The following is a 15,286-nucleotide window of genomic DNA, read 5'->3' on the forward strand; positions in this document are numbered from 1 at the left end:
TAATTAGTTTAGTAAAGTAAAGTACTTTACTTAAACTAATTAAGTAGTATATCTGTATATATATATATATATATATATAGTAGAGAGAGAGAGAGGGGGGGGGTTAAGCTTTGAATGACACACACGTACACAGAGGGGAGGTTTCAGGAGTTTCGCCCGAACCACCTATTTTTGTGATGTAAAAAAAATATGATTATATAGTTATAGCGCAGTTGCTTATGATATGTAACGTTTTCTGTATAGCCTACATTCTTCTGATGAAGCATTATCATTTTTTGGCTTTCCATACTTCTCCAGGACAGTCCCCAAATACTGGCTGACTGCTTTATTTTGCTGAAACTCTTTTTTTTTTCCACACTGCCACTGAGTTCATGTTCATGTGAATTTTCGAGATCTGCTCTTCGCTGGTTAAATAATTACTTGAGGTGTACACAAACCAAAGAAAGACTGAGTGCACTAGCTTTAATATATAATAATTATGACTCTGATATCAACATTGACATTGTATGTAAATTATTATGGAAAACAAGAAAAATGGAGAATGGTAACAGTTATTTCGGTAGTGCATACATGTACGTATATGATAGTCAATGATTGAAATAGCTAATATACTACTGTTTTACGGAGTTGTTTAAATTAGTAATATAATTTAACAATTAATAACTACTCTGCATGTAGATAGTACAGTACTTTATTATATTAAAACATACGTATTTATGGAAATTTAAATCATGCAATGTTGCAATAGAATGATGATTTATTGACTTTTCATTGGATGTTTGTGGATTTTTATGTGAACAGTCATGCAGTTATTTAAATTATAATACACGCAAAATTGCTTATATCTTATAGCACCTATTTTTATACAAATTCTCTGGGGAGGTGCATGCTTCCAAACCCTCGTAGCATTAGCACGCTGATTGTACTTCACACAATATGTGTTAGCTTTTCATCTCACAAATTAAACCCCCCCCCCCACCCCCATTCAAACAATCTGCGTACGGGTCTGAATGAAAGTTACTTTGATTATGAGATAATGGCTTCATCTAAAATTTCAGTTTAAAGTTTTTGAAACTTTATAAATACTTACTGTTAATGTTGCATGTTTTATTGGTCTCTTTTTGTTTGGCGTATGTTAGTTAGTTAGTTAGTTTGTTTGTTTGTAATTAAGCACAAAGCTACACAATGGGCTATCTGTGCTCTGCCCACCATGGGTATCGAAACCCGGATTCTAGCGTTGTAAGTCCGCAGACATACCGCTGTGCCACTGGGGGGCGGCGTATGTTATGGCACAGTTATTTTGTTAGCAGTAAATCCACACATGCATCTTTTTGGCTACACTTCAGACATAACAGTTTCATTACCTTATAACTAAAGAATAAAGACCAAGCTTTAATTTAGAACCCTCTCCTATATTATGTAACAATACTCCACCAGAGCACAACTACTAAATGTATCTAACGTTTAGTTTGCCATGTATGTTAAGACATTTTGAGTAATACGTGAAACTTGAAAGTATCATTCATTGTGACTCACAATCATTAGGTAGACCATTGGTTCTCAAACGTTTTCCTCCGCGAACCACTTCGGCGGGGAAAAGACCCCACGACCACCTGCTTTCGTTTCGCTTGCCTCCGCAAAAAACAACAACAAAAAAAACAACAAACAAACACTCATCAGAAATAAAGGAAAGAATGGCGATGCTTTTGATGTGACTTGCATTTTGAACCAACCCGCAAATCACACTTTGAGAACCACTGAACCAACCAGTCAATTTCTTATTACTGAACAATCGGTATTTTTGCGGTAAATGTGACAATGACGTCAATGTGCTCCATAACAGTAAGTAGCGATCGCAGTGAGTTTTTGGAAAACATTCGGTGAGAGGTATATAAAGTAAATTTTGTCTTATAACATTTGCTAGTGTAGATATGAGTATATTATTTGTTGGTAGAAAGTATTGCATTTACTCACAAGTCTTAGCATTTACTGAAATTAGCAGTATCTTGTCAAATGTCCAGAAATGTATTGAAGCTTGAGCATTGTTGATACAAGTAGTTCCACAATGTAGAAAAAACAAAATGAGTCATTTAACACACGCTTTAAAATTGCTCAAGCCTTTACTTTCAGAACGAGATTAGGTAGGAGCAAACCTGTTGGACTTTCTATGACCAGGTTTTGGGTTACTAAATCCGAGGTTTACATGTAATTTATTGTCTATGCAGTGCCGCGTTAAGGCACTAGTGGGTCCTGAGCAAAGTATAAACAAGTACCCCCCCTTGATTTTAAGAAAATATTGTACAATTTGATAAACTAAATTTATTAGTGATAAAAAACAAGGAAATAAAAAAGGAAAAATAAAAAACTGGATTATTCTAAAAATTAAATGAATCAAGGACGCTCCTCCCACGTCCACCCCTGATCACATCGCGCTCTCTCTCGCGCGCAGTGGTTCGCTGACGGCGGCGGGTCCTGGGCAACTGCCCCTTTTGCCCATTGGACAAAACGGCCCTGTGTCTATGTAAACAAACAATAACTGTATATTTTTAATCACAGCAATACCGTGTAGATCACCTTGACGGATAACTATTTATAATATAATATATTTAATATCTGAATTGTTTAAATACAAGATTTTAAAATAATGGAGTGTGGAATTTCTTAACAAATAACTGTACACCATGAATCACCGTAATAGGGTGTAGATTATTGTTACACATAACTGTAGATTATGAATCACCGTAATAGGGTGTAGATTATTGTTACACATAACTGTAGATTATGAATCACCGTAATATGGTGTAGATTATTGTTAAAGCAACCGTGTATTATGATTTACCTTAATAAAATATCGTTATCCTCCAAGTTATTGCCTTCTCTCCTTCCCAGTTGAGAAAAGCTGGAGCCAGAACTGAAGATAACTGTGTATTATGAATCACTGGAATAGTTTGTACGTTATCATGAAAGACAACTGTATATTTAAAAATCACCGCAATGTCATGTATATTATCTTGAAGATAATTGTGTATTATGATCAAAACAAAGTCGTTTATCAATGTTCATACGTGGCCAAAAATTGATTTCGCTTATCATTGAACTTTCATGTGAATTAGCACTAAGTACATTTATAAATATGACATCAGAAAAAATGTTCGATATGTTGTGAGCCTGATGACATTATCTCTCTTTTTAAGGACTTCAAAGAAATATGATAAATAAAGGGAACCCTGAACATTTTAAGAGAAATTATGTCCAAATAAACGCTTTAAACTCACCTATGTATCGGCTAATATTCAGTATGCATCAGGCATTTTGGTATTATTAAGAATGCAAGGTATGCTTGAGAAGGAAGAACATACTAGATTTGTGATTTGTTTTATCAAACAGACTTCATATTTGAAGCTAAGAAGAGAATAAAATGAACAGAAACACTGATAAGCGCTATGCATTTTGATTGAACCGAACTTTGACCTTATTTTGGATAAAAGCCAAAATGAACCTTATAACACCTTTTTTTTCTGCTTTCGATATAACAAGCATGGGCATTTCTGTTATGATGACTCATGTTTAGTTTTTCTACCCTTGGCCCATATTTCTGAAACGCACTAAAGCAAAATGCTCCGAATAGCTCCACTTTTTATTTTTCTTATAAGCGATAAGTTGAAATTAGAAACAACAAAATTATCCAGACCGCTACAGCATGACTCACGAGTTCTGCGTCCTCACGTGACCTGATTGTTTTGAGGTACTGTAGCTCCATCTGGGAATACTTTGGATCTATAAAAAAATTGCTTAACATTAATTTCAAAATACTATGGAACAAAATATAAGAAATCTTAAATACTCACCAGTTCAGTAAAAGAACCTACGTGTTGAGAATTATTATCAATGACTTTAAACAGACCAACACTGTTCCCCAACTTTGGTATAATAATTTGTATTGTTTACTAAATGATGTGTAGACTGACTAGTGTAGTTATTCACGTACTGTTTTTATCTTGAAGATGTGACTTGTCAATGGGTGATAATAAGCTACACAGTTATTACGTATAAGGTGTTTTTTCTGTTTTTTTTTGTTACTTTTACAGTGAATGTGTTTATTTGTTTTAACTCAAAGCCGTACAACAGGCTAACTGGCTCTTTCTACCATATGGAATCGAACCCGGATTTTAGCGATGTAAGCCTATATACTTACCGTTGACCCACTAAGGAACTTTTTTAATGGCTGTAATAAGTTGTCACATTTTTATATGTATCGTGTAACCTGAGGTAGGTGTTAATTAATTGTACTGTTAGTAAGAGGAAGAGTGTGTGTAGCAATAAGATGTACTGTAATTAGTTGAAGGATGTGTCCTGTCGGCTGATGGTAATAAGCTGTCCTGTCATTAGCTGTAGGATGTGTACCAGGGCCGGTGCGACAGGAGGGGAGTACAGCAAGTTCATTTGCACAGGGTGGCAGGTTCTTATGGGCGTAAGTGTATAGAAGTCCTATAACGGCCGAAGAGCGGGGATAGAGGGGCAAACCATTCATCGTTTGCACAGGGCTGAAAAACACATCGCGCCGGCCCTGTTTTGACCTCTTAGTAGATGTTAATAATCTGTCTTCTAATTAGCTGAAGGATGTGACCTGTCAATGAATGATAATAACCTGTCCTGTAATTATTTGGAGGATGTGACCTGTCAATGAATGATAATAACCTGTCCTGTAATTATTTGGAGGAGATGACCTGTCAATGAATGATAATAAGCTGTCCTGTAATTAGTTGGAGGAGGTGACCTGTCAATGAATGTTAATAAGCTGTCCTATCATTAGCTGAAGAATGTGACCTGTCAGTGGATGGTTATAAGGTCTCCTGTAGTTAGCTAGAGAATGTGACCGGTCAGTGTATGGTAATAAGGTGCTCTGTAATTAGCTGAAGGATGTGACCTGTCAGTGGATGATAATAAGCTGTCCTGTAATTAACTGGAAGATGTGGCCTGTCACTAAATGCCAATAAGCTGTCCTGGAATTAGTTGGAGGATGTGACCTGTCAGTGGATGATAATAAGCTGTCCTGTCATTAGCTGGAAGATGTGACCTGTCAATGGATGGTTATAAGGTTTCCTGTAGTTAGCCAGAGAATGTGACCGGTCAGTGTATGGTTATAAAGTGCTCTGTAATTAGCTGAAGGATGTGACCTGTCAGTGGATGGTAATAAGGAAGGTAACTGGAAGATATGACATGTCGGTGGAGGGTAATGAACTGTCCTGTAATTAACACCTCGTTTGTACTGTTTGTTACAGAATTTTAGCAGACAGTGGTTATTGAAAACCTGTACTATTATTGTCTCTTTAAGGCCTCGGTAATACTGTAGATATTATAACTTGTAGTGCCGTTTGTTATAGTGTTTTGTCAAGTTGTAACTATTGTACCGTTGTTTGTCTGAGAGTTTAGTCAGACTGTAATATGGAAAACCTGTTACTGTTGTTTGTTTTTATGGTTTGGTCAGGCTGTGACCAGTGAGAATCTTTGTTGTTGTTTGATAACAAATATACTGGTAAGCTTTCGTGTTTTTTTTTTTATAATTACCTAGAAGTTATGATAACAGTGGTTGTTATGATACTGTCTTATGGCTAACAAAAATGTGTGGTGAGAAGTCTAAACAATAAAATTTATGTATTGTTAGCACTATCTAATATAAATACAAGTTTTTGTACTGGTTACCATACACTTAAACATTCATGCTGCATGACGTTGATGATGCTATACGAAGTGTGTTATGACAAGAATTGTACTGATAATGTATTTGAAAGTGTAACTATTCAGTGGATGCTTGCTTTCTTCTTATTTGCAGTTTATGCAAGTTTATAGTAAAGATACAACCTCTCGAACAACTTCATCTCATACAGTAAAAAAAAAGTTAGTCTGTCGAGATTACTTATGTTTATCGTTTAGCTTCGAAGATTTGTGCCTTCTCAAGAAAAGAAAAGAAATTCAACTGTTCACTGTTGTACTCCTAGGTGATGAACTAGTTTTTTAAATAAGTTTTATACTTACCTTTCTACTTCTGTATACATCTACATGCATGCACGTTCTCACCTACATGTCATGTGCAATACAGTAAACAAAACAAGTTTCATTTAATTATTCTATCCGTTAAAAAATGTCATAGTTTTGAACTACCTGAAAATGATAGTTGACTTTAGCGTAACCACGACATACTTTTTAATATATTGTGGGTTGACGTGGTTACAATATATATATATATATGTATATTGTTGCAGGGTGATTTTCCCTTTTGTGTGTGTGTGTGTGTACTTTATACTGCGGGTATTCGTTCTACGTTGTGTTAACTTTTTGTGTGAAATGAAGTTTTGTGCTTTCCTTGATTTTGTCTACGTTTTTACCTTTAGAGAAGTAACAGAATACTATATAGTGATGCTTTTGTTTTTCCTTTCCTGAATCTTGGATTTACCATAGTACTATTATAACTTTTGCCTTTATTTAGTGCCCGAACTAGTGTATTTTTTCTGGGCATGATTATTCTGTTCTGGACTACTCCTCACGGCGCTGACCAAAACTCATTTCCTGCGCAAGTCCTGAATAAGGTTAGGGACGCACACTCGATGTAGATTGGTGCGCGTGAGTCAGTTAATCTGACTAGCTACCTTTGTGTTTGTTGTGAACATGGTACATTTTCTCACAGTCGTGAAGGTTTTGTTCAGTAAGTCGCAATTTAACATTAGCAGCGGAACCATCACCTCTTACACTTTTTTGTGTGTAGATCTGAATGATAAAAACTTGATAAAACGAATTTATTTTGGAGGCACATATACGGGTATATTTCTTACCCCAAAAAACATTGAAAGTCTAAATCTCAAACTTCTCAAAGCGACATGAAAGGTAAGATAATTTGATTAAAATTTGAACGTTCAAGAAGGTAGCCGCATTCTTTCTGTAGATTTATTGTTAGTTCTGAACTTGTTATTCCAATAAATTATTTAAGATAGAATGTTGTGAATTTTTAAGTTGAATATGAGGTAGCAGTGGTTTGTTAACAGGTTCGGGGTCATCAGAACTTAGAATTAAAGTGCTATAGTTAAGAAAAGACAGTACCTAACAACCTTTATAATGTGTTCATATTACTTTATTAGTTAGTGTGATATCCAACTATAACTTAAAACAATTGTTTTCCAAGATTTGAACAATAGGAAAGTTATTCCGATAAAAAGACAAGTTTATGTATATTATTACTGTATAAAATGATGATATTATAAATCCAATCAAAATATTAAATTTATATAAAATGTGTATAATTCGTAGAGATGCTACATGGTTTTCAGTACTAAAGATGAAAATTTGACGAGATAATGAGAAATTTTGATAAAAAATTAAAATTGCCTGTAACTAAAATAAAGTAGTAGAAAATGGTTGATTGACCAAGTAAACCCACGTTTGGTACGAACCTTTCTGTACTTCATTGTTTTGTCCAATCTTTGTATACAAAATATGCATCTGTTGTCTTGTACTGAGTATTTTGTATAAACACTAGTCCACGTAGATGACCATTGTAAGTGTAAGATACACCGTGATCTTGTGAATGATTTTTTGAACTATATCTAAGACAGAGTTATAGTCGATAACTAAAGAGGATCATATTAGTCTGACCCTGTCGACACATAACTCTGTGTATAAACTGGTTTAGTAAACAACTGTTTCATTATGTTTAAAAAGAGTAAACCACTTTTCAATTAGATTCATACACCGGTGTATTTTTTTTTTTTTTTAGTTAGTGTCGGGCTGATAAATTCACTCATTGTGCAGAAACTCAGCTAAACAGTAGTTAATATTTAAGTAAATTACTGTAGCTGTTCGACATAAACTAGGCCTGCGTTATTTGCAGTGTTGTGGCCCTGCCGTTTTACCGATTAGTCTTATCTTATGTGTTACTTTATGATTCCAATGAATTTGTTATACATTTTGATCTTCATAATTAATAGTGAGCGATAAAGTTGGATAATTATTTTAACTAAGCAGGTATTTGTAAGAAAATTGTGTGCGCAGTCTGGTAATGGTTTGTTCTTTAGACAAAATTTTCAGGGACTTTGATATCATTCTGTGAAATTATATATGATTTACGTTTTACATTCTAATGTTCTAGAAAGTGTTTTAAATGTGTTAATGAGAAAGTTTTAGCTAGTTTTTTTTGTTTTTTTTTTGTACTGTATCCTCAGTCGCCTTAAACGGTATAAACAACTTGTCAACCTGCTTTTGTGTTAGATTAGCGTGACGTCAAATAACGGTGCAATCAAACGTCACTCAACCTTGCCTCGTAGGCTGTTTTCTTTTGATTTACTGCACACATTAAAATAAATATTCTATTTGTCATGATTCTAGTTGTATTTTCAAAAGTTTTAAATATTGACATAAAGTTTTTACTATGATTATTTCCTAAACTAGGTGTAAAATTTAAAACAAAGTAATTCCTAAGACGTGTAATTTAGTGTTCTACATTTTACAGTAGGTATTGTTTGTGTTAGTCCCGTTCGACAATTGAGTAATGAATGTTTTTACACGTTTCTAGCTGTGTTACTCACATTTCCTAAAACATTTTGATAGATTTTAACCCGACTTGATGCAAGCTATGGTATGATCACCTGATTACGTTTCTGTAATTCTGAGTCAAAGGATAACGTTATAGCAAATAAAATGTTAGTAATTTTTGGATTGTTCCTAGCATTGTTTTTAAAATGACACATACCTTAACATTAGACATTTTAAAATAGCTAAAGAAGAATCATGTACACTTAATTTCAGAGGCTTCTATCCATATCAGTGTGTATAAAGCAGGAATATTTCAAGTAGTATACTGGTCAGAAAGACCATTCCTTTTTCTTATGAAAAATAACACGTATGCTGGCAAAGGGGATGCACAGATTGATAGTTTGTGTGATATTGCATCGTATTAGGGATGATGATATATTTTTTATCGAATCTTTCTGTACTGGTCCTATACAGTTTTGTTATAAGAGCAATAAAACATCATTTATATGTAAAGAAGTCTCCTAGTGGGTCAGCAGTAAGTTTAAAGACTTATAACGCTAAAATCCATCGTTTAGTTACTTGCGGTGGACAGAGCGAAGATAGCTTGATGTGTGGTTTTGCGCTAAAACAAAGAATATAAAGAAAGATATGATAAAAAACTATTTTCAGTCCTAGTTCGATTTAATATCACACAGATCACTGATTTATTGTTCTTATTTCGATATCTAAATAGAAAGTTTAGTAACTATTAAGAATTAGTACTATCAGACATTGCACTGTGTTTTCATGACTATGAACAGTGTTTAAAAATGTTCTTTTTTTTGTTACGAATTACTGTTAATTTCTTCATAAATATTCGTAATAGTTGTGAGATGCGAGCATTTTGTTACGTCGGATATCTATACATCTACATTTTCCCCACTGGAATTCGGTGTCTTATTTTGCTTCGTTTGTAAAATCTGTTTGTTTGTTTTTGTTCATTATACTGTATCGTATGTTCGGTTGAACGAGTTTTTAAGGAAATAGACCATGACACTTTAAAAGAATCATAAAGTTTGCAGTATATTCACACAATTACACCTAATGCTCAGCCCAGTTTTAGTAGTTAGGCTTAACAGCGTATATTTCTAATAGTCTTAATAAACTAACACGTTAATTAAGCAGTTGTCAGTTCTAATTAATGCTGAAATATTAGACAGTAACTCTTTGATTATTTTTTTGTTATTGTTGACTATATGTTCCTTTCGCATTTTCTTTGAAAGAAATTTGGCGCTTTGAATAGAAATAAATTATTCATCACTGGTACTAAAAGTTTGAAATGTGATAGTAAACACGTCATTCAAATTACGCCTTATAATGTTCGGTATCCTAAACAAACTATATGGCTGAAAAAAGAATCGCGACACAAAGAAATACTGTTATTTTAGGATAGTTCATAAGTACATACAGCACTCTGTGTATATGGAAGAAAATTAGGATTTGTGACAAAACTTTGGTCGAATTATTTTACAAATAAAGAGTTCGATTCAGCATATTACTTCTAATAAATAACGTAAAAAGCAAATGATGTCTGGCCATTCAGCAAAGTAAGGAAATAAATGATTCAAAGTATGATTTAAATGGACTATCTGTGCTCTGCCCACCACGGGTATCGAAACCCGGATTCTAGCGTTGTAAGTCCGTAGACATGCCGCTGTGCAACTCGGGGGCTTCTAAAGTGTATTTTGATATTAAAGAGAGCAATATGTAGCTTAATATAAAGATGTGTTTTGAGTCTTAAGGTATGTTTATATATGTGATAGCAAAATATATTCTTCTGCTGTGTCTATACAGAATTTTATACACTAGCTTATTGAACCAGGACATTGGGGTTCAGGGTAAGAAGTATTAAATGGCGGTTGTGCCGCAAGCCTCTTTGTTTGTCTATTTCCTAGACGACCACGGGTGTTGTGGCCTGTGCATTCTTAGAATGCCGTTGCATTGTGGTAAGAATGTCAGGAATGACACTAGTTCTGCCATCACACATAAACCATTCGCGCTTGGCAAGTGATACGCGCGTTCTTATCCGTCGTTCAGCTGTGGTTCATATTGCTGACTGCAGAAGAATTGTCTTTTTGTTTAATTTCGCGCAAAGCTAGCCGTCCCGAATTTAGCACTGAAAGACTAGAGGGAAGGCAGCTAGTCATCACCACCCAACACCAACTCTTGGACTACTATTTTACTGACGAATAGTGGGATTGACCGTCATATTAAAACGTCCCACGGCTGAAAGGGCTAGAATTTTTGGTGGGACGGGTATTCGAACCCGCAAATTGCGAGTCGAGCGCCCTAACCACCTGGCCATGCCAGGCCCGCAGAAGAGGAGAATAATATTAAATTGTTTAAGTCAATTCATTTGTATTGATAGAGAGAATTAAATAATAAGACAAAACTGATTGCTTTATAAAGAAGAATAAAAGTTGTAAAATTTAGTTGACATATGCAAGATTTTCCTTTATTTACACTCGGAATATAATGACTAAATCAGTATGCGAAACATAATAAATTTTAAAGCCAGAACACGAATAAAATACAAATTGATTAACGAGTTTCATATGCATTTACGTGTGAGATAAATTCGAAATGACCATTAGCAATATCATTATATTCTCCTGTATATGCAATTTATATTCCTCTTAGGATAAAAATTGACTCTTAATTTTTATGTATAAAAGTCACTATAATTATTATAGAAATTCATGCATACGTTGACTTGCGTTTTGCTGGACCAAACTTGAAATATACACAATTATGCATGAAGTTATCAACTTTATAATTCTATGGTTGCAGAAACTGATTCCTTGTTCATGCAACTATATCATTTGGAATAACTTCTTTTTCAAAGAACATAGAAATGTTATTTTGCATTAAAACATTATCTCAGTTTCATTGCATTTGCCAACAAAGTCAAGAAAACCAGTACAGTTTAGTGTGATAACTTTTTAAATAACATCCTTTTAAATATAGATTCGTAATACACCAATAGATGCCGCCACAATAATTCGCTTAAGTATGTGATAAGTTATAGTCAATAGTCTCATTTTAACAGCTAAATATCTACATAACTGATGCAGTCACCTAAAAAAAAATTACTATGAGTTTTAATGGAGTTCGGAAAAAAAAGATTTTCTGCTTTATGGTGAACTAATTTGGCTTATTTTGATAGACTCTGCCTTAGCAGTTCATTATGTATACCAACCATAGGTAATTGGTCTGTCTGTGTTGCTATCTAATTATGGCTATTTGTTAGGAATATTGTGTGAGAAGTTTTTGAGGCAAGAAATATAAACTTTGCAAATATAAGTGTCGAAATTACGGGAATTTGTCTTTGATGCCCCTAGACCACAAACTTAGACAACATTCTAAACTCGTAGTGGATTTGGTAACTTTTCGTGGTTAATGTATAGTAAAATAATTAGCAAGCACTTCGATTTTATATTCCAAAAGTTGTCAATATATACATTTTTACTGTGTTTTGAGACAACTGGTAATTTTTGAAGTAGGCATATCTCTTTAGATTAAAACCGCTAGCTTATGAGTATTTTATTTGGAAAGCAAAAGTTGTCAGATGAAACCACTAACCTGGTTTAAATACTTATAAAAAATTACTGTCTTAACTCTCTGTTGTTTTCAGTTTGTTATTTTTATTATTTTATGTTTATATCATTAATCCATCTCAGATTTTTGGTGATGTTTCTTCCCCAAAAAATTCACATAAAACATTGAAATTCGTTGTATAGTAATGGGACACATTACACATATATAAACCTTTATGTTACATGGTTTGGAAAGCATTGAACTCTGGTTTTTCGAAAATAAACTTTTTGTATTTATTATATAAAATGCGATCCTTTTCAACTATATCTTTAAAAAATGTCTATTGCTCTTATATACAAAAAAAAAAGATCGAACATATACAACGATTTCAGTGTATTGCCTTTGATAAACGTCCATTTTTGTTCAGGTTATTTATGTTATTTTTTATGATAAGCTATGTAAGTAACCCTATTTATTTTTCTGATCACACTTTTCTTAGTCTGTGTGAAGTAAAATAAAGGTTCTAGCTTTTATACCGGAATGCGCAATTTTCCTAGGGGAGGTCTTTTAGGAACGTTTTAGAGTTTGGCGTAGTTTGGTATGCGACTCAAAGCGGCAGATCTTTGATGCATCAGTTTTCTATGCGTGCCAAAAATTCCCAAGATTGTTTGAGCGGCATTAGTAGTGGAGGTAAGAGTGTTGGTGGTAACGACATTCCTAAGTACCTTTACTAAAGATGGACAAAAAATTTCAAGTGATTTTTAATTTTTTACAACATATAAAAGATTGCATTGAAGTTTAACAGTAACAGCCATCAGGGCAGAATGATCACTATACAAAGTAATAATTAATAATAATAATATACGTTTGGTTTATTCATTCTCACGTTAACGGACCATAAGGTGTCTCAAAATGCGTTGAAAAGTGTTTGAATAACTATATTAAGTGTGAAAAACAAAAAACAATTACAGATAAACGTGATGTTTCATTACATTTGTTAGGCCTAAAGCCGGAAAGGGGTGCTATTGTACTATTTATCGTGTAACTGTAAGTCTATATCTTTGTACCTGACTACTAATACTACTATTAAAAAGTTGTAAATGTTAAAAAATATACAATAGTATAGCATAATTATTAACGCACATTTTAAGATAGGTGTTCATGTTGGTACTTATGTCTGCTAGGAGCACAAAACATGTATAACGATTCAAACTTGTGCCACAAACAAAGTGTTTCTGATGGTGATGAACACAAGTACACTTGAAACACACGAATGTATTAAATATTTTATTATCTTTGCATCAGGAGCACCAGTTTCTGGAGATGCATAGAAACTACATCACCATAACTTTATAGTTTCATTCAAGTTTCCCACAGATTTATAGTTAAGTATTTTATATGAACAAGGGTTCATGCTTATTTCTGATTGGTCCATAGAAATTAAAACATTGCACACATAAAAAAGCAGGGTAACATGTATATATCTTTTAGCAATAGACATTGACAGAAATGCATTTATTTCTGTAAATTGTAAAAAAAAAACATACAAAATGCGGGTATTTTGATTTTAGCAAAAAGTGTCAGTTTATATGTGTGTGGATATTAGCAAGGTATCAGCAAAACTACTTTTATAGAAATTTCTTCAATCAGTTAAAATGATGCTATGATGTGAAACAAAATTTATTTCCTTCTTTCCAGGAAAGAGCAGAATTATGGATGACATTCATGTGTCTCCTTCACTTAAAGAATCTCTAACTAAAAGTCACAAACTGAAGAGAGTGAGAGTGCGACAGGACACACTTAGAGGAAAGACTAGAAATAGGAAAATGTCTTCTCCTCAAATGTAAGTAGTTTTATGTTGTTAGAAGCTGAAAGATTTGAGGTATATGCATTTATCCTTAAAGAAGTTATACTCAGATAGAAGTGGCTTGTAAAAACAAAGAAGTTGGTTTTAGGATATTGTTTTATCTTTAATTGTGCTTGTTTGAGATCAAGCACTTGGAAAAATTACTTACTTGGTTGTGTAATTTATGTTATAATACTTATTCTTATTTCAGAGAATGAAAGTGGTAGTTTTTTTATCAATTGTACATGCAGTAATAATTTTGTTTCTTTAGAGGTGAAGTATCTTGTTAGATACAGAAATTTAAAATTAAGTAGGGTATTTGTTTATTAATCACACATTTTCATGTTGTAGTGATTCTCACATAAACTTTACTAACCACCCTGCATCTGCAGGAAACACAAACAAATGGGTGTTCATCATGTGGGTTTTATTTCACACTATTTTCTGATAAGATCAGAAAAAGTTTTAACGCTTATTTCCATTTGATGGAATAATTAAGGAGATCCTGAAATGGGAAATTATCTGTTATAACCATTAGGTATTTTGAATAACTTTTTGTAATCAGTCTGTCATATTCCTAGAAAAAATTTGAACTCATCAAAGTAGTATAGTAAAGGTTGGCTAGGCTGTAATAAGTTTAACAGTTTAAACACAGATGTACAGACAGACTGCCAAAAATATATATATACCCCTTCTCACATAGCTTGTATTTTCTAAACTAATAATCTTAAAACTTATTCTCATAATTTGTGAAATATTGCAGGATAATTACCAAACATCACACTTTCATGTAATTTATGTAGATATTGTAAAATAGTAGTCATTACTCATTCTCACAATTTTTGACAGTATTTCTGTATAATAATTATATGACTCCTGTATAAATATTGTAATATAACATAATAACATAACATAATGTTTTACGATAACTAGGGACCTATTGGTCCATCTCGGCTGTCCCATTTTCTAAACTAAACTAAAACTATTAAATAAATAAATTATAACAAAAAATGTTAAAGCCAGCCCTTATTATTCATAAAATTATCAGGCTTTCTCTTAAACAAACATAAATTTACTGCCTTCACAACATCTGAAGGCAACACATTCCAGAGACCAACCACCCTGTTAGAAAAATAAAACTGTCTTAGCTGAAGATGACTCATACTTGGCAAAATTTATACTTGTCTCTTCTAGTCCTACTATTGTCACTGTTAAGTATGAAAAAGATGAAGTATCAACACTATCAATTCCCTTTACGATCTTAAACACCTCAATCAGATTCCCTCTAACTCTTCTTTTTTCTAACAGAAACAATTTGAGAGATCTTAATCTTTCCTCTTA

At 33.3% G+C, this 15,286-nt stretch overlaps 1 protein-coding gene across 7 annotated transcripts in view; it reads left to right on the plus strand.

The window, feature by feature from the left end:
• LOC106460378 overlaps nt 1–15,286 on the plus strand; it is a 27,988-nt gene that overhangs the window by 2,184 nt on the left and 10,518 nt on the right. Inside the window, exons 1-2 of one of the 7 annotated variants that reach the window (XM_022387089.1) lie at nt 4,087–4,177; nt 13,798–13,942. In XM_022387089.1, coding sequence (XP_022242797.1) covers nt 13,812–13,942 — 131 coding nt within the window. In that variant the 5' untranslated portion in view covers nt 4,087–4,177; nt 13,798–13,811. Of the gene's footprint in view, nt 1–4,086; nt 4,270–6,490; nt 6,883–12,543; nt 12,790–12,822; nt 12,940–12,983; nt 13,147–13,797; nt 13,943–15,286 lie in introns of those variants that run through there. The other 6 variants (XM_022387087.1, XM_022387086.1, XM_013920071.2 and 3 more) reach the window with 6 other exon arrangements.

The sequence above is a fragment of the Limulus polyphemus genome, unplaced genomic scaffold (genome assembly GCF_000517525.1).
Source record: "Limulus polyphemus unplaced genomic scaffold, Limulus_polyphemus-2.1.2 Scaffold761, whole genome shotgun sequence".
In the NCBI taxonomy this organism is placed as follows: Eukaryota; Metazoa; Arthropoda; class Merostomata; order Xiphosura; family Limulidae; genus Limulus; species Limulus polyphemus.